General features: G+C 42.2%; 2 protein-coding genes across 5 annotated transcripts in view; one reads left to right on the forward strand and one right to left on the reverse strand.

Moving 5' to 3' along the window:
* ELP2 (elongator acetyltransferase complex subunit 2) overlaps positions 1 to 210 on the reverse strand; it is a 47,707-nt gene extending 47,497 nt beyond the window's left edge. Inside the window, exon 1 of one of the 2 annotated variants that reach the window (XM_059880798.1) lies at positions 2 to 171. In XM_059880798.1, the coding sequence (XP_059736781.1) occupies positions 2 to 139 (138 nt within the window). In that variant the 5' untranslated portion in view covers positions 140 to 171. Of the gene's footprint in view, position 1 lies in introns of both variants that reach the window. The other variant, NM_001143864.1, reaches the window with a different exon arrangement.
* A 520-nt stretch (positions 211 to 730) lies between these two features.
* On the forward strand, positions 731 to 22,588 carry SLC39A6 (solute carrier family 39 member 6). Of its 3 annotated transcripts, XM_005223984.5 has the most exons (11): positions 731 to 1,019; positions 1,520 to 1,650; positions 2,667 to 3,437; positions 4,915 to 5,098; positions 6,931 to 7,100; positions 8,140 to 8,358; positions 14,536 to 14,641; positions 17,009 to 17,386; positions 18,758 to 18,838; positions 20,197 to 20,387; positions 21,099 to 22,588. In XM_005223984.5, exons 3-11 carry the CDS (start codon positions 2,676 to 2,678, stop codon positions 21,249 to 21,251), a joined length of 2,244 nt encoding a protein of 747 aa, XP_005224041.1. In that variant the 5' UTR covers positions 731 to 1,019; positions 1,520 to 1,650; positions 2,667 to 2,675; the 3' UTR covers positions 21,252 to 22,588. The 3 variants fall into 3 exon arrangements, with proteins under 3 accessions (XP_005224041.1, XP_005224040.1, NP_001137564.1); XM_005223983.5 differs by lacking the exon at positions 1,520 to 1,650; NM_001144092.1 differs by lacking the exons at positions 1,520 to 1,650; positions 2,667 to 3,437; positions 21,099 to 22,588 and having other exon boundaries at positions 974 to 1,019; positions 20,197 to 20,445.
* Positions 22,589 to 23,994: the final 1,406 nt, after the last annotated feature.

The following is a 23,994-nucleotide window of genomic DNA, read 5'->3' on the forward strand; positions in this document are numbered from 1 at the left end:
CCTGAGGGTCATAGAGCACCACGGAACAGGACGTGCCGAAGGCCAGGAGCCCTCCGGGCCCGGGGCTCCAGCTCAGGGCACCCCGCACACGGTTCGGGCAGCAAAACACATGAGACGTCTCCAGCATGGGTGCCACCATGTTGCTGTCTGGTCAGCGGCCGAAACCTGGGCACGCACTTCCGCCCTCGGAGCGGAACTGCCTGCCCGCCGGTCTTCCCGCGGGCGTTATCCGGGCCGCGTTTCCGAGGCGGCCGGGGGCGGGGCGGGGGCGACCCCGCCTCCGCCGGGCCCGCCCCACCCCCACCCCACCCCCACCCCAGCCCAAGCGGCCCTCTGTCTGTGGTAACCTTGACCCTCGAGTCGAGGACCGTGGCCCAAGCACGGCCTGCGTCCCAGGAACACAGACGCGACCGGAAGCGCTCAGAACCCTCCAGAAAGACCCAGGACTCGTGTGCGCAGAGAACGTCCCGCTGCCCTCACTGCCGGGATCCCAGCGGCAGACGGGGCTGGCTCGGTGTTGTGGTGGGGGGTTGGCGAACGAGTTTCTCAGAGAGGCGGGGGGCGCGGAGGAGCTGGAGGAAAGCTCCCCCGGCAGATCTCGGCGCCCGGCGCGCACCAGGACCGCGTCTCCGCCCCACTCCCGCCCCTGCGAGCCCCGCGGCGCCAGCGAACAGGCGGACCCGCGGACCCGCCCGCCGGGGACGGGGTGGAGCCGCACTGCGCATGCCCCGCAGCCGAGGCCGGCGGAGGCGGTGGCTCCTGGCAGCGCGCTGCGCGCGGCGCTAATTAGTGATTGTCCTCCTGCTCCCGGGAGGCGGCGGCGGTGCCGCGTGGGGCGCGGCTAGCCGGGGTCTACGCGGCGCTTCCCCGACCGAGGGGCAGCCGGGCCGATGAGACCGCCGCCTCTCCGTGCCGTGTAGAGATCTCTAGGGAGACAAGTAAGGGTCGGCTCCGCACCGCCGGCGGGAACTTGAACCGGCGCGCGGGAGCGGGCCGGGGGTCGGCGAGGCCGCGGAGAGGTGAGTCCCGCTGGTCTAGGAAGGGTGGGCGGAGAGGGGAACCCCGCGGGGCCGGCGAGGCCGGACGTCCCAGTTTGGGGTGCACAGCGGGCTTCGGGGTCCAACGGGGAAAGGAAATGCTTTGTCCTGTTCATCTGATTTTCCGAGAGAGTACTATGGTGTTTAAAAATAAAAAGCCCTTCTAGGCAGTTTTGCGAGCTCTTTCCCGTTTTCTCCGCTCACCCGTTTCTCCAGGCCCTTTCCTTCTGCTTTTTTCTCCAGCACACGCGGACTTGCGGGGATGGAGATCCGCTGGCGGGTCTGGGACCGCCCTAAGCATCCTTCCCTCCCTTGGGAAAGGCACGGAGCTGCTCCTGAGCCATTCGTCCGTGCTGTCCCCACCCATCTCGCTCCTCGTGTATTTCTTAAAGGTTTTCTTCTGCCCCTTAAAACTTCGGGCCCCAAGGATTGTTCTTTTAGGAGTCTAGCCCGGTGATAGTGCGCACGTCCTCTTTTCACAGAACGATAAGCAGCCGCTGTGCAATACTGCTGACAGCGTTTGGAGCACTTCCACATACATCCATGCTAGTGGTTTCCTCTGTCTCCGTACGAAATAGGTGTTACCCGCTGGTCCAAGGAAGAAGCGCTGAAGGTGGTAGAGCTCAGTTGCTCCTCTCCCTTGACATCTCACTCCCCTTATTTTCACTGGAGGCAGACCAATTTGGTCACGATCACCACCCATCATTGGTACTGGGCATCTGCTGACTGGGTCCTGAGATATTAGTCTCGCTGCTTCTTTTGGCCTATACTTGGGTCTGCTTAACTGAATTCTGCTTTTCAATGCTCAGCTGGATCCCTAACTCCTCTTTGGAGCATAGTTCTTTGGTTCCCAGCAGTATTGTGCAGATGAGTGATAGCAAAATAAGAGCAACACAGTTTTTTAATAAAGTTTTAATTTCCTTAAAGAACTATTACTGTGCAGTCATTCAAAAATATGTGATCACTTTGTATATACTCACATGGAAAGATGTCATTTGTTGAGTGGAAAAACAAAAGATCCCATTAGTATGATTAAGGCGCACATGTACCTGAGTATGCATGAGGAATTCTCAAGAAACTGGCCAAATTAGTTGCCTCTGAAGAATGGGATTGGGGGAGAAAGGCCTCAAATAGATTTATATATGGTTTAAGAAAAAAATGTTAAATGTGACTTATTCTGATTGCCATATTTACCTTTTTTGCTGTTAAAAGATTGTTCTATGAAATGGTGGTGGTCGTGGTTGAGGTAGCTAGTTTGGGTTTTGTGTTCTCTTGTTTTGAATTCTTGTTTGAAACATGATATAATGCCAATATGGCTGTGACCACATGGGTCCCTCCAGTCTCTGAATTACTATTGCTTTTATAGTGTTAATTACAGAGTCTTAGCACTCAACTGCTCTCCAGTTGTTTCCCATGTTTCAGCAATGCAGAGGTAGAGCCTAGGACTCCAGTTTGGTTTTTTGTTTGTTTTTTGCAGTATCTAGGACTACACTGATCACTCTAGATGGTGCTTTGTTAAACTTGGTTATTTGATTAGACATCAGTTTTCAGCATGAGATTTCTTAATTCAAATTGTTTTGGAAGTGAAGACAAGGTTGTTTCTTTCCTTTCGTTTTCTGTCTTCTTTAGGAAGGTGCGATGGCGAGGAATTTATCAGTGATCTTGATCCTGACCTTCACTCTGTCAGTCACAAATCCCCTTCATGAAGTAGGACCAGCCACTGCTTTCCCTCAGACCACTGAAAAAATTATTCCAAGTTGGGAATCTGGCATTAATGTTAACTTGGCAGTTACCACACGGCAGCATCATCTACAACAGCTTTTCCACCGCTATGGAGAAAATAATTCCCTGTCAATTGAAGGGTTCAAAAAGTTGCTTCAGAATATAGGCATAGATAAGATTAAGAGAGTTCATATACACCATGACCATGAGCATCACTCTGACCATGAGCATCGCTCTGACCATGAGCATCACTCTGACCATGAGCATCACTCTCACCATAATCATGCTGCTTCCAGTAAAAATAGTCGGAAAGCTCTCTGCCCAGACCATGACTCTGATGGTTCAAGCAAAGAGCCGAGAAACAGCCACGGGAAGGGGTCTCATCGATCAGAACATGCCAGTGGCAGAAGGAATGTTTTAATCAAGGAGGGTGTCGGTGCTAGTGAAGTGACCTCAACTGTGTATAATGCTGTCTCTGAGGGAACTCACTTTCTCGAGACCATAGAAACTCCAAAACATGGGAAACTTCTCCCGAAAGATGTGAACAGTTCCACTCCACCCAGTGTCACAGGAAAGAGCCAGGCGAGCAGACTGGCTAGTAGGAGAACCAATGAATCAATGAGTGAGCCCAGAAAAGACTTTATGTATTCCAGAAGCCCAAGCGAAAATACTCAGGAGGTAAGATGTTTCTCGTTATTTTAATCAGTATGCCTGCTGTCTATCCTGTCATTGCTATTCTCTCTAAACTAAAAATAAAATGTTGAGTTCATTGAACGGGGAATTTCTCCTTTCTGAGCAAGGCACTTAGCTCAAAGTGTCTCCACTATGTTGAAAACATTCCTGATAAAAAACTTGTGGGGTAAGTTCTTCGGTAAGAATAATGCTGCCTGGTGAAGCTATTTTCTAATATAGAATTTAAAACATATGAAATTATTTTGGGGGAGAAAATCTTTAAAGGTGAATACTATTAATTAAAAAAAAATACGTAAAATGGAAGATCGAAAGAGCAGGAGTTAGAATTCATGTTTTAGGGAAAGGTGTGGTTTAAAGGGCCAGAGAATGCAAGAGCAGCTTTGCCTCCTTGACAAAGGGATCACAGTGACTTGTAAGGTGGGTGAAATTGGAGATGCTACCTAGAGTGATGTGCTGGACAAGTGAAAAGTCTGGGCAGTGAGTCCTGAGTTCATGTGTTTTGCTTCTCTGAAGCTAGACTTCCAGGCTGTACACAGTTTGCCTTGGCTAAGAGATATCAACAACAAGGCATTAGTTGGTATACATTAATAGGCAGAACTTAAGTATTTCATTCAAACCATCACATGACTACTAATTCTGGGATAATCCTACTAATGGTCATTCCCATAGCAACACGAGTAATAAAGTTTGTTTAGAGTAGTATTGGCCAAGAATTGTGGGAGTTTAAAATAGCTTTTAGAAGATGAGAAACAGGTGCTAGTGCCAGTGGTTTTTTGTGGGTTTTTTTGTTCGGTGAGAAGAGGGAGCTTACGTTCTCCAGCAGAGATTCTCTTCAAACTAAGCTTGTCATCTAATTAAATTTTTGAAACAACTGCCTGCCGGTGCAGGTTTGTCTCATTAACCAGTGTTGTCCTCTGCCAGAGTGAGTAATCTACAGATTTAATATTCTCTCGTTGTGAAGTGTTATTTTGCCAAGTATGTACACAGCACTGAGCTAAGTTTTGCAAGTACAGTCACTGCTGGAAGAGTGACATGCCTTGGGCTTGTTTAGACCAGGTATGATAGCGTTAGTACAGAAACAACATATTTCTCAATCTTTAATGAACCCATCTTGAAATTAAAGCTCATTTCCTTAATAGGTTTATACAGTGAGTTAACAGGCTTGTGAATGTCTATTTATCCTCAAACTTTTTCGTCTTGAGACTTTCTCCAGAGGTGACTAGTGATGTGCTTCTCCCAGGAAGAAATAAGCAGAAGAGATGGGAAATCAGCCCTGTGACAAAGTATCTCCAGGTAGCTTGAGGCAAATTCCAAAGTACTTAAAACAAAAGTTGGTCTTGATTTACCTTAAGTAAAGAAGTAGCTTCAGTAAGGAAAGGGAGTTTTATCATCAACAGCTTTTTTAGATTCTCTAATGGGAATGCCTTTCGGTGATTTCACTGTTTATTTCTTTTTTCTTCAGTGTTTCAATGCGTCAAAGCTGCTTACATCTCATGGCATGGGCATCCAGGTTCCATTGAATGCCACCGAGTTCAACTATCTCTGCCCAGCCATCATCAATCAGATTGATACTAGATCATGTCTGATTCATACAACAAGTGAAAAGAAAGCTGAAATCCCTCCAAAGACCTATTCTTTACAAATAGGTAAAATTGCCTTTTTTATGTAAAAATAATTTCCAGTAGATATATTTATGTTGTGTTTTTTCCTTCTATTTACATCAGCCTACTCATTTTTCAGCATAATTCCAAATATATCATCTTAATTGTTCTCTGCCTGGGATGTGAAGAAAGCAAATGTGTTAGCTTTACCCTAAAAAAATAAACAAAAACTAGAAAATACATTATATAGTAACTTGTCTGAGGTCCTCCCACAGGATATGTCAAGGTCATTCAAAAATTTTGGGTTCTGTTGAAACATATACATTACCATGTGTAAGATAGATAGCTAGTGGGAAGTTGCTGGGGGCTTTCTTGGTGGCTCAGTGGTAAAGAATCCACCTGCCAATGCAGGAGACTCGGGTTTGATCCCTGGTTCAGTAAGAGCCCCTGGAGAAGAGGATGGCAACCCACTCTAGTATTCTTGCCAGGAAAATCCTATGGACAGAGGAGCCTGGAGGGCTACAGTCCAGGGGGTCAGAGAGTTAGACGTGACTGAGCACGTACACACAGGAAGCTGCTGTACAGCACAGGGAGCTCAACCCAGCATTCTCTGAGGACCCAGAGGGGTGGGGTGAGGGTGGGGCGGGAGAGAGGTTCAAGAGGGAGAGGATGTGTGCATGTTTATGACTGATTCACATTGTTGTATAGCAGAAACCAACACAACATTGTAAAGCAGTTATCCTCCTATTAAAAAGTTGGGATTGCTTTGTATGTTGTCACATTGTTTAGAGAAAGGTCAGAGTTGTTTAGGAGCCTAATCCTAGTGTGCTCTTATTAATACATGAAACCAGGATACAGTCTGCTGTAGTGTAAGTTGTGTTGCTCAGAACCTATAATGAAAAATTGATTGCTTTGTTCACTGAGGATATTACTGATTCCCAGCTTCCTTTCCTTTTCTCCTTTCTTCCCTCCTTTCCTAACGTTTTCCTCTTCTTTCTCATAATTTAACTGTTAAGGGAGTCTGTAAGCACAGTTCCCAAGTGGTTGAGAGTTCATCCTTGGTAACCATACCTTCCCCCTCCTTCACCCTCAGTTCAGTTCAGTTGCTCAGTCATATCCGACTCTTTGCGACCCCATGGACTGCAGCATGCCAGGCCTCTCTGTCTATCACCAACTCCTGGAGCTTGCTCAAACTCATGTCCATCGAGTTGGTGATGCCATCCAACCATCTCATCCTCTATTGTCCCCGTTCTCCTCCTGCCTTCAATCTTTCCCAGCATCAAGGTCTTTTCCAATGAGTCAGTTCCTCATATCAGGTGGCCAAAGTATCAGAGCTTCAGCATCAGTCCTTCCAGTGAATATTCAAGGTTGATTTCCTTTAGGATTGACTAGTTTGATCTCCTTGCAGTCCAAGGGACTTGCAAGAGTCTTCTCCAACACCACAGTTCAAAAGCATCAATTCTTCAGCCTTCGGCCATCTTCACAGTCCAACTCTCACATCCATACATGACTACTGGAAAAACCATAGCTTTGACTAGATGGACTCTCGCTGAAGAATGTTCTCCTAGGTTATGCCTTTTGCCCAGAGGGTTCAGTCACGTTTGATCCAGCTTCTTGGTTATTGCTCTGTTACCACAGTTCTGTTCCACTGCATTTGTATTTCTTTAGCTCCACTTTTTTTTTTAATTTATTTGTTTTTAATCGAAGGATAATTGCTTTACGGTATTGTGTTGGTTTCTGCCAAACATGAACACGAATCTGCCATAGGTGTAAACTTCCCTGCTTTTACAGATGACTTTATGCCACTCCACAGTCTCTCTTTGAAAGTGTGTCAGTTGTTTGCTTTGTCCTTTGCTCTGTCTTGTTCTCTTTGACAGCCTGGGTTGGTGGCTTTATAGCCATTTCCGTCATCAGTTTCCTGTCTTTGCTGGGTGTGATCTTAGTGCCTCTCATGAATCGAGTGTTTTTCAAGTTTCTTCTGAGTTTCCTTGTGGCATTGGCTGTCGGGACACTGAGTGGTGATGCTTTCTTACACCTTCTTCCACATGTAAGTAAATAATTTATCCCATTAGTGTGTTTTATAGGGCTTCCCTGGTAGCTCAGTTGCTAAAGAATCCACCTGCAATGCAGGAGACCCTGGTTCGATTCCTGGGTAGGGAAGATCCACTGGAGAAGGGATACGCTACCCACTCCAGTGTTCTTGGGCTTCCCTCGTGGCTCAGCTGGTAAAGAATCCGCCTGCAAAGTGGGAGACCTGGGTTCGATCCCTGGGTTGGGAAGATCCCCTGGAGATGGGAATGGCTACCCACTCCGGTATTCTGGCCTGGAGAATCCCATGGACTGTACAGTGCATGGGGTCACAAAGAGTCAGACAGGACTGAGAGACTTTCAGTGTGTTTTATTATTCAACATTAAATACTAATACATAATGCATGCATCTATAAATACATATATTGAATATATGTGTTTTCAGTTTGTGCTCTGTATTGATAGGTATAAAAGGCTGGAAATTTAGTTTCTAGGAGCGTTTGCATGGGTTGTAGCCATGACCCCCAGTCTCACCTTGGTGTGCACCACACCTGGTTCCCTAACACGCAGTGACAGAAGCTCCTGCTGCACCCAGCTGCGGGCCACGGGGGCAGGGTGCCTGGATCTCAGGTGCTGGCCAGGGCCCATCACCCAGCCTGGGCTTCTTGGAAGCACACTGAGAACAGTGGTAGGGGCTTTTCCACTGGATGTATGAACAGTAGACACTATATGCCTGTTAAGACTTATTTGTGGCCATGGAGAAACATTGGAAATACCCTCTACCCGTACATTATGAGAATCGATGGAGAATGTGTCTGTCTTTACACTGAATAGATCCACTCCACTGAAGTGCCATCGTGCATTATATATGTTAAGCTCTGGGTCACTGCTGCTTATTGGTAGTTTTACTTTTAATATCCTAAACTTCCCCTCATTCTGAAGTAGAACGTTAATTGCCTAATTCTGAATGGTTTCATATTTGACGTTAATTATCTTAGCCAATTTTTCTGACATGTGAAGCAAATGAATTTATAAAATCCGTATTATTTTGCCTTTAGTCTCATGCAAGTCATCACCATAGTCACAGCCATGAAGAACCAGCAATGGAAATGAAGAAGGGACCACTTTTCAGCCACCTGTCTTCTCAAAACATTCAAGAAAATACTTATTTTGATTCTACATGGAAAGGGCTGACAGCTCTGGGAGGCTTGTATTTCATGTTTCTTGTTGAACATGTCCTCACGTTGATCAAGCAATTTAAAGATAAGAAGAAAAAGGTAAGAAAAACTGTACTGAGTACTTACTATGCATTGGACATTTATTTAGAGCAGCACTTGAACTGAACTGTTAGCAGAGTGTTTCCAAGGTATATGATCTTCATTTGTGAGGAGGTTCAGTACCTTTTTGCTCTCAGTAGCATTCATGGAAGTCAGTAACCCTGGACTTCTCTGTCTTCAGTATTCCCTTCAGAGTCACTGGAAAGGGTAAACATCTATATAAATGACCAAACAAGGCATCGATGGTGGCGGTGGTTTCACGGATGTGTACTTACCCCAAACTCTTTGAGTTATGTACAGTAAGTATGTGCAGCTTTAAAATTACTCAGTATCTAAATATTATGTTTTGTTTGAAAGACTATCTGACTCACTCAGACTTGCCGTTTGCAAAGTGCCCACAGAAATAATATGAAGCTCAACAGTAGACTCTATATCTGGTGAAAATATCTTTGGAGTTGCCTATGGTTATCTTCCTCTTCCTCTCTGATGTGACCGGGTAAATCAGTCAAAAGATTGTCCCCATGGGGACGCTTAATAATGACATGTACACATTTTGGCCATTTGTGTGCTCATATTATGGTCATTTGATGTTGACCAAGAGAGTTCCAGAAAACCATCTATTTCTGCTTTATTGAGTACGCCAAAGCCTTTGACTGTGTGGATCACAATAAACTGTGGAAAATTCTGAAAGAGATGGGAATACCAGACCACCTGACCTGCCTCTTGAGAAACCTGTATACAGGTCAGGAAGCAACAGTTAGAACTGGACATGAAACAACAGACTGGTTCTAAATAGGGAAAGGAGTACGTCAAGGCTGTATATTGTCACCCTGCTTATTTAATTTATATGCAGAGTACATCATAAGAAACGCTAGGCTGGAAGAAGCACAAGCTGGAATCAAGATTGCCGGAAGAAATATCAATAACCTCAGATATGCAGATGACACGACCCTTATGGCAGAAAGTGAAGAGGAACTAAAAAGCCTCTTGAAAGTGAAAGTGGAGAGTGAAAAAGTTGGCTTAAAACTCAACATTTGAAAACTGAGATCATGGCATCTGGTCCCATAACTTCATGGGAAATAGATGGGGAAACAGTGGAAACAGTGTCAGACTTTATTTTTGGGGGCTCCAAAATCACTGCAGATGGTGGCTGAAGCCTTGAAATTAAAAGACGCTTACTCCATGGAAGGAAAGTTATGACCAACCTAGATAGCATATTCAAAAGCAGAGACATTACTTTGTCAGCAAAGGTCCGTCTAGTCAAGGCTATGGTTTTTCCAGTAGTCATGTATGGATGTGAGAGTTGGACTGTGAAGAAAGCTGAGCGCCGAAGAATTGATGCTTTTGAACTGTGGTGTTGGAGAAGACTCTTGAGAGTCCCTTGGACTTCAAGGAGATCCAACCAGTCCATTCTAAAGATCAGTCCTGGGTGTTCATTGGAAGGACTGATGATGAAGCTGTACTTTGGCCACCTCATGCAAAGAGTTGACTCATTGGAAAAGACTCTGATGCTGGGAGGGATTGGGGGCAAGAGGAGAAGGGGACGACAGAGGATGAGATGGCTGGATGGCATCACCGACTCGATGGACATGAGTTTGAGTGAACTCCGGGAGTTGGTGATGGACAGGGAGGCCTGGCGTGCTTCGATTCACAGGGTCGCAAAGAGTCGGACACGACTGAGCAACTGAACTGAACTGAACTGAAGATCTTCTTGGAGTCAGAGTTCTGTATGATCATTTTTTTCTCTGCATCCCTGCTACTTCTTCTAAATTTCCAGTTTTGGTTTCTCTTAAATTGAGCAAGAGGTTACATACTTGTAAAGCTATTTTAATGTAGAAAAAGATTTATACAGTGATTGCCTTATGTAATTGGCAACTTGCCTTTGAATCTTTCAGAAGCATTCAACTTAAATTTTCATGGCAGTAACTCTTTTCACTGGCATTTCATAGTCTGAATAATATGTAATTAAATCATGCACTTGGAATAGCAGGTATTGCTGGCATGAAGAGACTTGAAAACTAACATAGTTGATTCTTGCTGAGCTTAGAGCTCAGGTTGGGAACCCAGTGCATGTGAGCAAAGTAGCCTCCTCCATCCTGTGAATATTTTCCCTTATGGATTTTACAGTCACTTAAATCTCAAACTGAAGATTTTGAACCCTTACTGAATGTCAGTTTACAGGGAATAAGTGAAGCAACAAGAGCTGACTCCTTAATACAGGAAGTCTTCCATGTCCCCATTGTCCCTGCTGCTTCACTTGGGTGGCTTTGAGGATATATCCTCCTCCTCTGCATTCTCAAGGATTTTTTTTGCAGGGGAGGGGTTTGTTTGTGTTTGTTTGTTTTACTGCATTTCTATTTCAGATGCCATTCTAATTTCAGTGTAATTTTCTAGTTTTACCTAAAAAGTGCTGTTTATTACCCTGGTGCTCTAACATAGGACTCTTAAGAGGTAGGCTGTCTGTAGCAATACAGATCAGTGTTTTTCAGACTCTTTAAGTTATAACTATTTGTGAGTTGTGAAATCAATCTTGTGTCTTGACCCATGTTTTTAAATGTAACAGTGATATTACAGTGCATTCTATATATTACTCTGTTACATATATATTATTATGCATTGTAGTTAACGAAGTTTGGAATTTCTGTTCTCAGATAATTTCTGCTAGCATGTGAGCTTTCAAGGGCCAGGACCGCTCCATCTTCTTTACTGCTATATCTCCATTGCCTCGAATAGTGTCTGGCACATAGTAGAGGATTGATAAATACTTGTTGAATGTTTAAGAAGCATTAAGGGCTTCCCGGGTGACAGTAGTGGTAAAGAACCTGCCTGCCAGTGCAAGTAAGATGTAAGAGACGCAGATTCGATGCCTGAGTTGGGAAGATCTCCCGGAGGAGGGCATGGCAACTCACTTCAGTATTCTTGCCTAGAGAATCCCATGGACAGAGGAGCCTGGCGGGCTAAGTACAGTCCATGGGGATGTAGAGTTAGACACAACTGAAGCAACTTTGCACACACGCATAAGAAGCATTAAATAGTAAATAAGCATGATTTCTAAGCAAAGACTTTCCACAGATGTTTCACAAACATTTCATGTTCTCTTCCTTTTTAGAAACTATTGCATTTATCTTTTTTCAAGGGCATCCAGATCTTAGTGTTACTTATATAACAGTTTTAAATCTCATTTAGTTCTGTCAAAAAGAAAAAACTACTCCTTACATGGTAAGCATTGGTAGCTCTTCAGACCCATCAGTTTAGTTCAGTTCAGTTCAGTCACTCAGTCATGTCTGACTCTTTGCAACCCCATGGACTGTGGCACGCCAGGCTTCTCTGTCCATCACCAACTCCCAGAGTTTACTCAAACTCATATCCATCGAGTCAGTGATGCCATCCAACCATCTCCTTCTCTGTTGTCCCCTTCTCATCCCACCTTCAGTCTTTCCCAGCATCAGAGTCTTATAATGGAACATTTTACCTAGGATTTCCCTTAAGACATCCATATATGTCAATCTCTTTATTCAAATTAGGGTTGAATCACATACTTGGTGTGGGGCACCCCACTCCAGTACTCTTGCCTGGAAAATCCCATGAATGGAGGAGCCTGGTAGGCTGCAGTCCATGGGGTCGCACAGAGTCGGACACGACTGAGCGACTTCACTTGCACTTTTCACTTTGATGCATTGGAGAAGGAAATGGCAACCCACTCCAGTGTTCTTGCCTGGAGAATCCCAGGGACGGGGCAGTCCTGGTGGGCTGCTGTCTATGGGGTCGCACAGAGTTGGACACAACTGAAGTGTCTTAGCAGTAGCAGTAGGCTCTTAACGATATTTCTACCTCAGACTTTCTTTCTACCAGATTCTCAGGTTTCTTGCTTAGGCTGGAAACCTTAGGCTGAAAATCATCTATGAATCCCCCTCATCCTCATATCCAACCTAGTTTTATTAAGTGTATCCAGAAGTGAAATTATTTGTTTCTCTCCATCTTCCTTGCTGTTGTTCTGGTCTAAGCTCGGCTTACCTGACTGACAGCAGCTGCCTCCTGACTAGACTGTCTACATTATTTTGTTACCCTCTTCTAATCCAGAGTGGAGAGGGCAGAGTGATTTTAAATGAGTCTGATGAGGTTGGACACCACTGCTGAAAATCCTCTGTCTCTCTCAGTCTCATTGCTTATAGGATGAAGTCCATAGCTTCATGATGGATGAAGTCCACTACAGGATGAAGTCCATAGTCCATGGTTTGCACTGTCTGGACTCCCCACTACCCAGCCTCATTACTGGCCGCCCAGTCTCTGACCTACCAGACCCCAACCCCTTGCACTTCTTTCAGTTAAAGAAGGGGCTGCTCCCTTTCTGCTTTAGGGTCCTCCCACATGCCATCTCCCTGCCTGGATTACTCCTCCCCACCCTTCTCCAGCAAACCCCTGCTCATCTTTAGGTCTTGGCATAAACATCACTTCCTGGACGAATCCTGTCGTGGGAGTTAGTTAGGTCTTGTTATACACTCTTGTAGTACTGTGTATTTGTCCTTTGTAAAATGTATAAAGTTGGCTTAAAGCTCAACATTCAGAAAACAAAGATCATGGCATCCGGTCCCATCACTTCTTGGGAATAGATGGGGAAACGGTGGAAACAGTGTCAGACTTAATTTTGGGGGGCACCAAAATCACTGCAGATGGTGACTGCAGCCATGAAATTAAAAGACGCTTACTCCTTGGAAGGAAAGTTATGACCAACCTAGATAGCATATTGAAAAGCAGAGACATTACTTTGCCAGCAAAGGTCCGTCTAGTCAAGGCTATGGTTTTTCTTGTGGTCATGTATGGATGTGAGAGTTGGACTGTGAAGAAGGCTGAGTGCCGAAGAATTGAGCAACTGAACTGAACTGAAAGTGTATCAAAAATTGCAATCAAAGAATTGTGTAATCATTACCTGTATAAAACTTCCCTCCCTGTGGGTGATAAGCTCCATGGGAACAAGGACTGTGTGTATCTTGGTTTATGGTGCATTAATGTATTGCCAGGATTCAGCACAGGAAACGTTAGAGCCCCTTAATACTTGTGGAATGAAGGAATTGGTTAAAAACTAGAGATAGTCATTGCTCAACAAGAAATAAAACATCAATTAAGTGACTTACAGTATCCTGAATTCACTCATTTTCACAAATATTTAAGTACTTCCTGTGTTTGAGGCATCATGCCAGGGGTAGGTATAAAGATTGGTTTGTGCTTCCTTTTAAAAACTCTTATAACCTAAAAATGTGCAGATATTTTATATACTGTTAGAGCTAAAAATGAAATCTCAGTTATGGTGGGGATTGAGTCATATTCAAAAGATACTGCAAATAAGAAGGTGATTGTTTTTGTGACTGTTTTCCTTATCTTAAATATTCTCCATAAGTCGGTAATACACAGGCACCATTGTTCTAACAGTGACCTTCATTCTTGGGTTCTGAGATATGGACAGTATCTCAAGTATGGTATTCAGCTGGTTTAAAAATCTAGTGATAAATTCAAGACTGACTACTAGGGTTTGTTTCAAAAGAGAAAACTTGGTAATGGCGTTTTATGACAGCAAAAGTATTTTAGTTTTAGTAACAAGTACGTATCAGTATCACAGTATAATTTTAAGTTATAAAAAGTGTGGCAAGTATGGGCTTTCATTGCCCAAAAGAGGCATTGGAGGAAACCAGGCAGGTGGTTAGCAGATCAGTACTTGCCAGGAGGACGTGCCTGTTCTGAATTGATGGCCTGAGGCAGAGCTCAACTTTAATGTGTGTGTGAGTCACCTGGAGATCTAGTTAAAATCCAGGTTCTAATCCATGCACTCTGGGGTGTGGCCTGAGATCATGCATTTCTAAATAGCTCCCAGGGGATGCAGTGCTGTTTTCATGAGAACAGATTATACTGTGTGACCTGAGGGACCAGCAGAAAGATGAGTGTGTGGTTTTTCTTTCATATTACTGATGCATCATCCTTTACCTTTCTGAACAGTTTCTGCCTAAAACAAACTACTAGGTGCTATGAAGTTAAGTGCAGGCCTTGCCCTTAGATGGGGTTTGTTCCTTTAGAAGTCTGTTACTGTTGTCTTGTTCTATGAAATCTTTTGCTTAACTGTTTATCTGAAGGTGTATGCATAAGTAAACCACTTATTTCAAGTATTGCTTTTCCTTGCTGTTACAGAATCAGAAAAAACCTGAAAATGATGATGATGTGGAGATTAAAAAGCAGCTGTCCAAGTATGAATCTCAACTTTCAACAAATGAGGAGAAAGTAGATGCAGATGATCGTAAGTCCTTATAAATCTGAGAGCTGGAGGGGAGTCCATTGCTCTGTGATTTGCAGGCAACTCGGACTATCTGCAAGAGATGGGACCATATTCCAACCCCATTAACCTTCCCCTCCCTCTTTTTTTTATTTTTTTGGACTGTGCCACGAGGCTTCTGGGATCTTAGTTCTCCAACCAGGAATCGAACCTGGGCCCCAGCAGTGACAATGCCAAGTCCTAAGCACTGGGCCACCAGGGAATCCCTCCCCTCTTTTTAAACTTATACTTTCTTTTAATTGCCAGTAAGTTGGTTATTTCTATGTATATTTATATGTCTTCTTTCTATAATTTTTTTATTTTGAGGTAAATTCAAACTTAGAGAAAAGTTCCAAGAATAGTATGAAGAATTCCTCTGCCTCTTCCTGTATTCCCCAGTTATTTTGTGTACATTTATCATTCTTTCTCTCTGTCTCTGTATATACATACTACTCATTTTTTTTCTAAACCGTTTGAGAGTAAGTTACAAAAGTGATGCTTCTTTACCTCTAAATACTTGTTATATTTCCTAAGAGAAAGGACATTCTCTTATGTAATTACAGGTCAGTGATCAACACCAGGAAATTAAAGCTGATACAATGCCATTTTCTAGTCTATAGACAGACCATTTTCATGTTTTTCCAATTGTCTTAATAATTTCTTTATACTCCCCTAACCCCCAAAAGGAAAAAAAAAATGATCCAGAGTACAATTCAGGGTCAGATGTTGCCTCTTATTGTCCCTCATTTTGAGTTTGTTGTTTTTGCATCAGGTTGATCACTCGGGGCAGGAATAGCACAAAGTGTGTTACATCCTTTTCAGTGACGTGACCTGCCTGCCACCATGATGCTGGGTCACGTAGCGGTGGTGGTAATTTTGATCACTTGGCTAAGGCTGTGTCTCCTGTGTTTCTTCACTGTAAAGTTACTGTGTTACTATGTTTCCTAGAGCTTGTTAGCCTGGCATTTCTTGTTGGACAGGCTCAGTTAAAATTAAAATTTTAAACCAAATGCCTCATGATGACCTTTGAGGTCCTGCCCTGCCTTCCACTTCCCCGGATGGTTCACTCTGTCCAGCCTCACAGCCTCCTTTTCATCCTGTGAGTATACCAGATCTGTCTCAGAGGCTGATACTCAGTTTCTCCTGCTTGGAGCACTTTTCTCCCAGGTCTTCATATAAACTCTTCCTATTGTTTCAATCTCAAACTCAGACATCTCCTTCTTAGAGGCCTTCCTGGCTCATCCCAATACAGAGGTCTCCCACTCACTCTCCTCATATTCGCCTTTTCTATTTTCTTCCCATGCTGTCCAGTGCCGTACCTTATTTATACCTGTATTTCCTTGTTAAGTGGCTATCTCCCCCAAGAACATGAGCTTCCTGAAGGCAGAGACTTTGTTCTGCTCCACTTTGTCCTGGTGCCTGGCCCAGAGTAGACACTCAGTTGCTGACAGAGGAGGAAGAGCAGCTTTATTGTTGCTACTGGGCAGTCCTAAGACTTTCTGTCCACCCTTTGTCTCCAGCATTCTGCTCCTCTCTAAAGAGTGAGTGAAATACTTTGACTTGTCTTCCTGCATCTATTCCGTCTTTAGAATTTCCAGTGAAATTTATAATGATGAGAGGAAATAACTTTTAAAATTGGACCATAGTGTCAGGAATGCTCCCAGAAAAGTTGATGCCAGTGTAAAAAAAAGAAAAAGCAAAACCTATTGTTGCAGTTTACACAGATAAATGTTTCCTGGTGATGATGGTATTCCACATTCTTCTGCTTTTCCTTTTTAATTTTAGTTTGGCCACAATACATGGTTTGCAGGATCCTAGTTACCTGACTGGGGATTGAACCCAGACCCTTGACAGTGAAAGTGCAGAGTCCTAACCACTGGACCACCAAGGAATTCCCCTCTTTTGCTTTCCCTTGAATTTTGAAAGAGAGGAACTCAGATGACAGAATTGTGCATGTTTTTTATTTCCAATTTTTCTGGAATATTTTTCTAAAATATTTTAAATGTCAACAGTGAAATATTTTTTTAAAATGTGTGTGCTGCTTTTATAATCAGAAAAAAAATATCTTGAAAAACATAGGGAGGCAAAAGAATTTAAGGGAGGATCTGGGGCAGTTACTGAAGGCTATCATTTAAAATCCATTCTTAGTGAAATCATTTAACTTCTAAAATTTACTAAAACATACTGATGTTTTTCGTCAACAGTACTCTAAAGTCTAGTCTGCCCGGCAGGTGTATGTGAGAGAGTTGCCATGCTTTGAAGTCTTGTTGACTCTGTCAGTGGAGATTTTGAAATGTGCGCATTAACAGAGCCATTTGACTTTGTCCCAATGTCCTTTATGTTTACATCTAGGACCTGAAGGCTATTTACGAGCTGACTCACAAGAGCCCTCCCACTTTGATTCTCAGCAGCCAGCAATCTTGGAAGAAGAGGAGGTCATGATAGCTCATGCCCATCCGCAGGAAGTTTACAATGAATATGTACCCAGAGGGTGCAAGAATAAATGCCATTCGCATTTCCATGATACACTCGGCCAGTCCGATGATCTCATCCACCACCATCATGACTACCATCATATTCTCCATCACCACCACCACCAGAACCACCACCCCCACAGCCACAGCCAGCGCTACTCTCGGGAGGAGCTGAAAGACGCTGGCATCGCCACATTGGCCTGGATGGTGATCATGGGGGACGGCCTGCACAATTTCAGCGATGGCCTCGCAATTGGTATGTCTCTGTGTTTCAGCCCTTGTTTGTTGATCTCTGAAAATGCCACTTTAAGCTGCTGATTTTAGCAAAGAGTAGGTTGGTTTGATAAGGCTGTTAACATCCAAGGTTATCAAAATGTTATCTCTTCTTTGACTGCTTTGACAGTGATGTACTTGATAAATGTGGGATAAGATGAAAAAGTACTGGAAACTGCTTGGCCCCTTAACTAAACTGAAGTTACTTTCTCAAAAATTACTTTCTCTTATCTGCAATATAAATAGTATGTATTATTAAAGTGAAAGTATCTTTTCCACCATCTTTTCAATTATACTAAAGGAATCTTCATCTACCTAATAAGTTTAAATTACTAATCCGTACCCAAAGAAGAATTACAGACTTTTTGTAAGTTGTGCTACCATTGAGAGATAATAGAATATTTATGAATTGTAGTAATTTAGTGCAGGAAGGGAGGAGCTTGCCAGGTGGCACAGTAGTAAAGAATCAGCCTGCAAAGCAGGAGATTCAAGAGACAGTTCCTGGGTCAGGAAGATCCCCTGGAGAAGGGAATGGCAACCCACTCCAGTATTTTGCCTGGGAAATCCCATGGACAGAGGAGCCTGGTGAACTATAGTCCATAGGGTTGCAAAGAGTTGAACATGAATGAGCACTTGTGCACATACACAGACCCACAGAGTTCTAGAAGGAGCCATGGAAATAATTACGGAGCAGGTAGGCGAGGTCCGACGAGGCAGTGTTGTTTTGTTGCCCAGCTGAGATGAGCCCAGGCCCTGCTCCCCGCACTGCACTCTTCCTCCTCTGCACCATGCACTTCCTCCTCTGCACCATGCACAACTTAAGCGACACAGAAGGATGTGCAAATGCTCAGTCATGGTTGTAAGTAATCAGTTGTATAACGTGTTAACTTTTAAAAGCAGGGAGCTATTTGTCTTAAACCTCCCTTATCAAGACATTGAAAGAATAAAAGTAAAAAAGTCTAGTTACACAGTGGATTCCTCTGAGGCATGGAAACATATTTGTACTCTTGATTCCTGAGATTTTTTCCCCTAAACCTTTTAAATCAGTTTGTTTTATATTTCTCCATAAGTGCTTTATGTGGTAGCAGTTACTTCTCAGGTTTGTGTAAGATCATTTAATCGCTTTAAGGCACAGCCCAACCTTCCCTTCAATCATATCTCCTTGTTCTCCTTTGGGAAATTTAAGCCTAATTGAATGTAATCTAAGATTAGTAATGAAGAAGTTACAGAGTGCCGTTGAGAAAGTTCTGTTTATTCACAACCAGAATATAGTTTCTTTCACCTCATTGTATGTGCTATACAAATTTTAAAAATACACACCCACAAAATAACTGCAGTGATTTTTTTTACACAGGTGCTGCTTTTACTGAAGGTTTATCAAGTGGTTTAAGTACTTCTGTTGCCGTGTTTTGTCATGAGTTGCCTCATGAACTAGGTAAGAGAACCCTTCAAATGGTATTTTCCAGGTGGGTAGCATATCTTAGTGTCACTGGCTTTTGCTAACAATAGTTTCCAGCAGGCTTTCTCATTTATGGCTTCTCATAAGTCTACTATCCTAGCTAGCTTTGTTTCTTAGTAAGGACAAGTCTGTTTCCAGCCAGAATTCTAACCCTGCAACTCTGATTACAAAATTGCCTGTGTGGGGTTGCCAAACAGATCCCTGAGCCCCATCCCTGGTCCTCTTCCCCTGCCAGATACTTTCCTGTATCAGCGTATGGTGACGTCAGTCCCTGTTTTCATTGTACACAGAATAGGAATAAGACCATAGGCAAATAAAGAGTCATCTTCCATTAACAGAGAGAACTTGACAAAGAGAATGTCATTGGAACTAAAAAGAAAGAGAAGTTGACGAATTGTGTTTTGAATATTCTTTTTCTCTGTCACCAGAAGGCAATGGCAACCCACTCCAGTACTCTTGCCTGGAAAGTCCCATGGACGGAGGAGCCTGGTAGGCTGCAGTCCATGGGGTCACTAAGAGTTGGACACGACTGAACGACTTCCCTTTCACTTTTCACTTTCATGCATTGGAGAAGGAAATGGCAACCCACTCCAGTGTTCTTGCCTGGAGAATCCCAGGGACGGGGGAGCCTGTTGGGCTGCCATCTATGGGGTCGCGCAGAGTCGGACACGACTGAAGCGACTTAGCAGCAGCAGCAGGACTTAAAACCTTCCCAGAGTTGCCCTGGTTCTGTGTGTGTCTCTGTTTTTCTTCTTACCGGTGGCCACACGCCTGTCGCACCGTTCTCACCTTTGTCCCTTGGCGTGTGTTCTGCCATTTCGAAGGCCTCCCATCTTCCTGTTCGATGCTTGTAAGCCTCAACATCTGATTTGTGTTCCACATTCTAGATCCTTCAGGCTCCACGAAGCCTCTCTGAAGTACTTTGATCTTAATTTCTTTTCTTTTATAACCAGAACATTAGACTCTTCAGCTCTTAATTATGATGCATATTGCCTTAATCATTTGCTGATCATTTCCTGTGTGTTCTGTACTCCCTCTTCCTGCTTGTGGTCATTTGAAAGCCCCTTGAAGACAGTGCAGGAGCTCAGTGGTAGATTCTTGGTATTGACATTCTTTGACAAACAAGAAACCTTAAGAAAAACTTTGGATAAAAGATATCTTAGTTTATAAAACTGATTAACTGTTAGCCCTGGGTGATTCTTAATTTTGTCTTTTTTTTTCCCACTCCTCAAAAAAATTGGAGGATTTTTTAAATCTGGAAAGTCTTTTGGGTATATGTCTTAAAAATGATTTTTTTAATGACTTTAATTGCCTTTTTGTGTTTTCTGTTAAAGGTGACTTTGCTGTCTTACTGAAGGCTGGCATGACTGTTAAGCAGGCTGTTCTTTATAATGCCCTGTCAGCCATGCTGGCGTATCTTGGAATGGCCACAGGAATTTTCATTGGTCATTATGCTGAGAATGTTTCTATGTGGATATTTGCACTTACTGCAGGCTTGTTCATGTATGTTGCTCTGGTTGATATGGTAAGTTTTTAAGAAGTCAAATTACAGAATTGACTAACAATGAAATAAAAATGTTCAATGAAACAGCATTTTTTAAAAGAGTGTAGGGTAAATGTAGTAGCAGTGAGATTCTGTGCTCAACAAAGTATACAAAGTATACTTCAGGATACACAGAAGTATCTACCTGCTTCTGATGTGTCTTTCTGAGAGGAGAGTTTCAGTAATCAGGCATTGAATTGTACATAGACTTGTGAGAAACCTAGTACAAGCCACATACTGTTGGCAAACTGTGTATGCATCAGAACACTTAAAGGATCCTTAGTAACGGATAAAGGAGTCGTATCTTTTTGTCACCAAAGTCCACTTAACAGTCTCAGCCAGTCTTACTGCTAAGATTATATTTTATAAAAGATTTCCATATCTCTGAACTTCAAGTGAACCACATGTTATGTACAGATACAGACAGTAAGCAGGGTAATCAGTGTAGCTCTCCATTTTACAGTGGAGTAAACTGAATCAATATAATTTTGATTTGCTGAGCAGACCATGAGTAGTCATTGTTAATTAACTGTTAGGAAATGCTGTGTGACCTTATTAGCTAGATTCATGTTTTAGAAATTTGACTCATGGTATATCCAGCTACATAGAAAGCTAGTACAGTGTCCTGGAAGTTCTTCTAAAATCTGTGGTTCTGGAAACTTAAAGGTTGCTCTTTTTTTGTTTGTTTTAAAGGTACCTGAGATGTTGCACAATGATGCTAGTGACCATGGATGTAGCCGCTGGGGATATTTCTTTTTACAGAATGCTGGGATACTTTTGGGTTTTGGAATTATGTTGCTTATTTCCATATTTGAACATAAAATTGTGTTTCGTATAAATTTCTAATTAGGGTTTAAATGCTAGAATTTAAACTTAAAGCTATAGTTTGCTGTCTGTAGTTTGACTAGGTCATAGGGAGATGAGTTCGTATGATGTGATCCATAGCACTTAAGGTTAGTGGATTTTGTGATTTTTTTGTATTGAATATTGTCATTTGTTATGCCTATAAGGTCAGTTATGGTGGTAACATAAAGGTACGTTTTAATATTTAAGTTATTCTGTTTTGGGAATATAAGCTATATGTGCAATTTACCAATATTACCAGTTTATTGTATAAACAAGAGATTTGGCATGACATGTTCTGTATATTTCAGAAAAAAAATCTTAATTTTTTTTTTTCTAGAACTAATTTAATATAGTGATTCCCATGCTGGATTTTAGGCTTCTGAAGAACTGCTGGTGTTTAGGAGTAAGAATACACATGAAGCTTAAGATACCAATAAAACTTAAACTGAATTTAAGCTAAGAAATAAGGAGAAAAAGAGAAGAATCTGTATGAATTAAGAAGTTATAGATTTCATATAAAAAATCAAAACTGGTTATTAAATAGAAGGGGAAATTTAGATATAAATGAAAAAAGACAGTATTAGTAAAGTACAGAGTACATTCATAAACATTTTTGTCAGAATGTTAATTGTTCCAATAAAACCTCAGCACTTTTTACTAATTTAGTTGTACATTTAACTTTGTATAGTAAAGACATCTAAATATATTTAATAATTTGAAAAATACATCATTTGACCAAGAAATTCGAATTTTAAAATATGTATGGAGATATGCCAGATGAGTATGAGTAAGTTTATGTATTGTCAAAAGACTTGGATATCACCAAGTCATGTTATGTATCACCCAAAGTTACATTATTGGATGTTCTGGTTATCTGGTTTACCACTTGTCAGAGTATTAGAATTTCAATATATGTAAGAACATTAAAACAGTACTGATTATACTTTGACTTCTTGGATTCAGAAGGTAGTTTGGTATCTTTCAGTGCTTCAGTGTTGTCGTTGTGAGCAGTTGTCATTTTTATAGATAGTACTTTAGATGTACTAGGGTTGTATGGCGTTCTCTAGTTGTTGATTTTCTACAAAATAAATTCCCATGTCAGCTTCATATCATATATTCTGATTTTCTTTGCTTTTTTTTTTTTTTTTTTACCATCTTAGCCATTTTTAAGCATATAGCTTGATAATTTTGCATATATTCACAATGTTATGCAATTTGTCTCCAAAACTTTTTCATCTTGCAAAACTGAAACTCTTCGTTTCCTTCCCATAGTAACCACCATTGTACTTTCTATGAATTTGAGATGTTTGATTTTCTTAAATATAACCCAGACTATATATACTTGTCAATTCATTTATATTATTGTATTAGGTGGCTTAATTCAATTTTTTACATTTTTATCACAAAGGGCACTTCAGAAAATACTGGTCCACAGTTTGTTCAAAGCTGTCCCTAACTTAGAAAATCCCCCCCAAACAAAAAACAAACCCCAGAACCTAAGCTTGAGAAGAAGCAATGATACCCTAGATTCTAAGGAGAATCAAGAACAACTGGGCAAGACTCTACAGCCTGTGTACTGAAAGACAATTTTGGACCAGCATTTCTGTTCCCCAGACCAAGCGAGAGGGGTCTGACTAACGAGAATTACTTGGATTGGGGTGGGCAGCAGGAGTGCTTGAAAGGATGAGATGGGACGTCTCCTTCTCAGGCTAAATGATTGCTGTGCTCCAGAAATCCACAGATCCACCCTGATGCCACTGCTGGGTCAGTGCAAGATGAAATTCTGGACATTGGAAACTGTTCCTCCAGGAGTTTGGGAGATGGCTTGTACCTACTTCTTTCATAGAGATTTTGAAGATGGAAGGTGTGCTGGACCAGTTCACAAAACAGGAAGATAGCAACCATAGTTTGCACTCCAATTTGAACTCAATAGTGAGTATATAGAAGATTTAAGGAGTTGGTTCCCACGGCTCTGTGTGGGAGAGATTGAAGATCAGAGGACAATGCAGAAACTATAGAATATGAACCAAAGGCTGTTTGTTTGGGGGAAAACACATAACAGACTGATAGAAAATTAAAAGGTACAAACAAATAATATCTTGAATAAAGAAGGAGACATAAATAGAGATGTAGTAGATCCAAACAATCATTAATTGTTTGGATAATTAACAATCGTTAATTATGAATATTTATGGAAAAAATTGAAAATCAGTAACTTAAAATGACCACCACATCACAGTTGTTCCAGGCCTCCCTCAAAATAACACCCTTTTGCTGTATATTTACCAAAACTTCAAGCAACACATATTATCCAAGTAGATTATGGGATTAGAAAAAAAAATATTCATCATGTTAATTGAGATTAGTGTAACCTGATACAAAACCATTCTGGGAAAAGCAATCTGCCTGGTACCTTAATACTCCCTATATGTTCTTGCAGCTAAGTCAAGAATAAAAGGCCCTGAAAACTCTGCCTGGGCCAATTATCAGTGAACAGCCTTGAAAGATGAGGCGTAAGACAAAGAGCAGATCTTGTACAGGAGAGATGGTTTCCCCAAGCTCGGCGTTCTTCAGTGCCACACACACTCAGTATGTGCACCATCCACCTGCAACCTTTCCCTTTGCTTCTATGAGACCTGAAGCCCAAGAGGGTCTTAAATGCTGCTCATGCTGCTTGCTATGCTGTGAACAGTAAAGTCCATTGTGTCCCAGAAGTTCATGTCTTACGCCCCAATCTACAAGA

This window comes from Bos taurus, chromosome 24, assembly GCF_002263795.3.
Source record: "Bos taurus isolate L1 Dominette 01449 registration number 42190680 breed Hereford chromosome 24, ARS-UCD2.0, whole genome shotgun sequence".
Classification (NCBI taxonomy): domain Eukaryota; kingdom Metazoa; phylum Chordata; class Mammalia; order Artiodactyla; family Bovidae; genus Bos; species Bos taurus.

Bases quoted from the DNA above. Each gene is read 5' to 3' on its own strand.
- SLC39A6 (XM_005223984.5), top strand. From the start codon at position 2,676: ATGGCGAGGAATTTATCAGTGATCTTGATCCTGACCTTCACTCTGTCA. The intron at 3,438-4,914 runs GTAAGATGTTTC...TTTTTTCTTCAG, and splicing joins CAAGCGAAAATACTCAGGAG to TGTTTCAATGCGTCAAAGCT. The intron at 7,101-8,139 runs GTAAGTAAATAA...TTTTGCCTTTAG, and splicing joins TCTTACACCTTCTTCCACAT to TCTCATGCAAGTCATCACCA.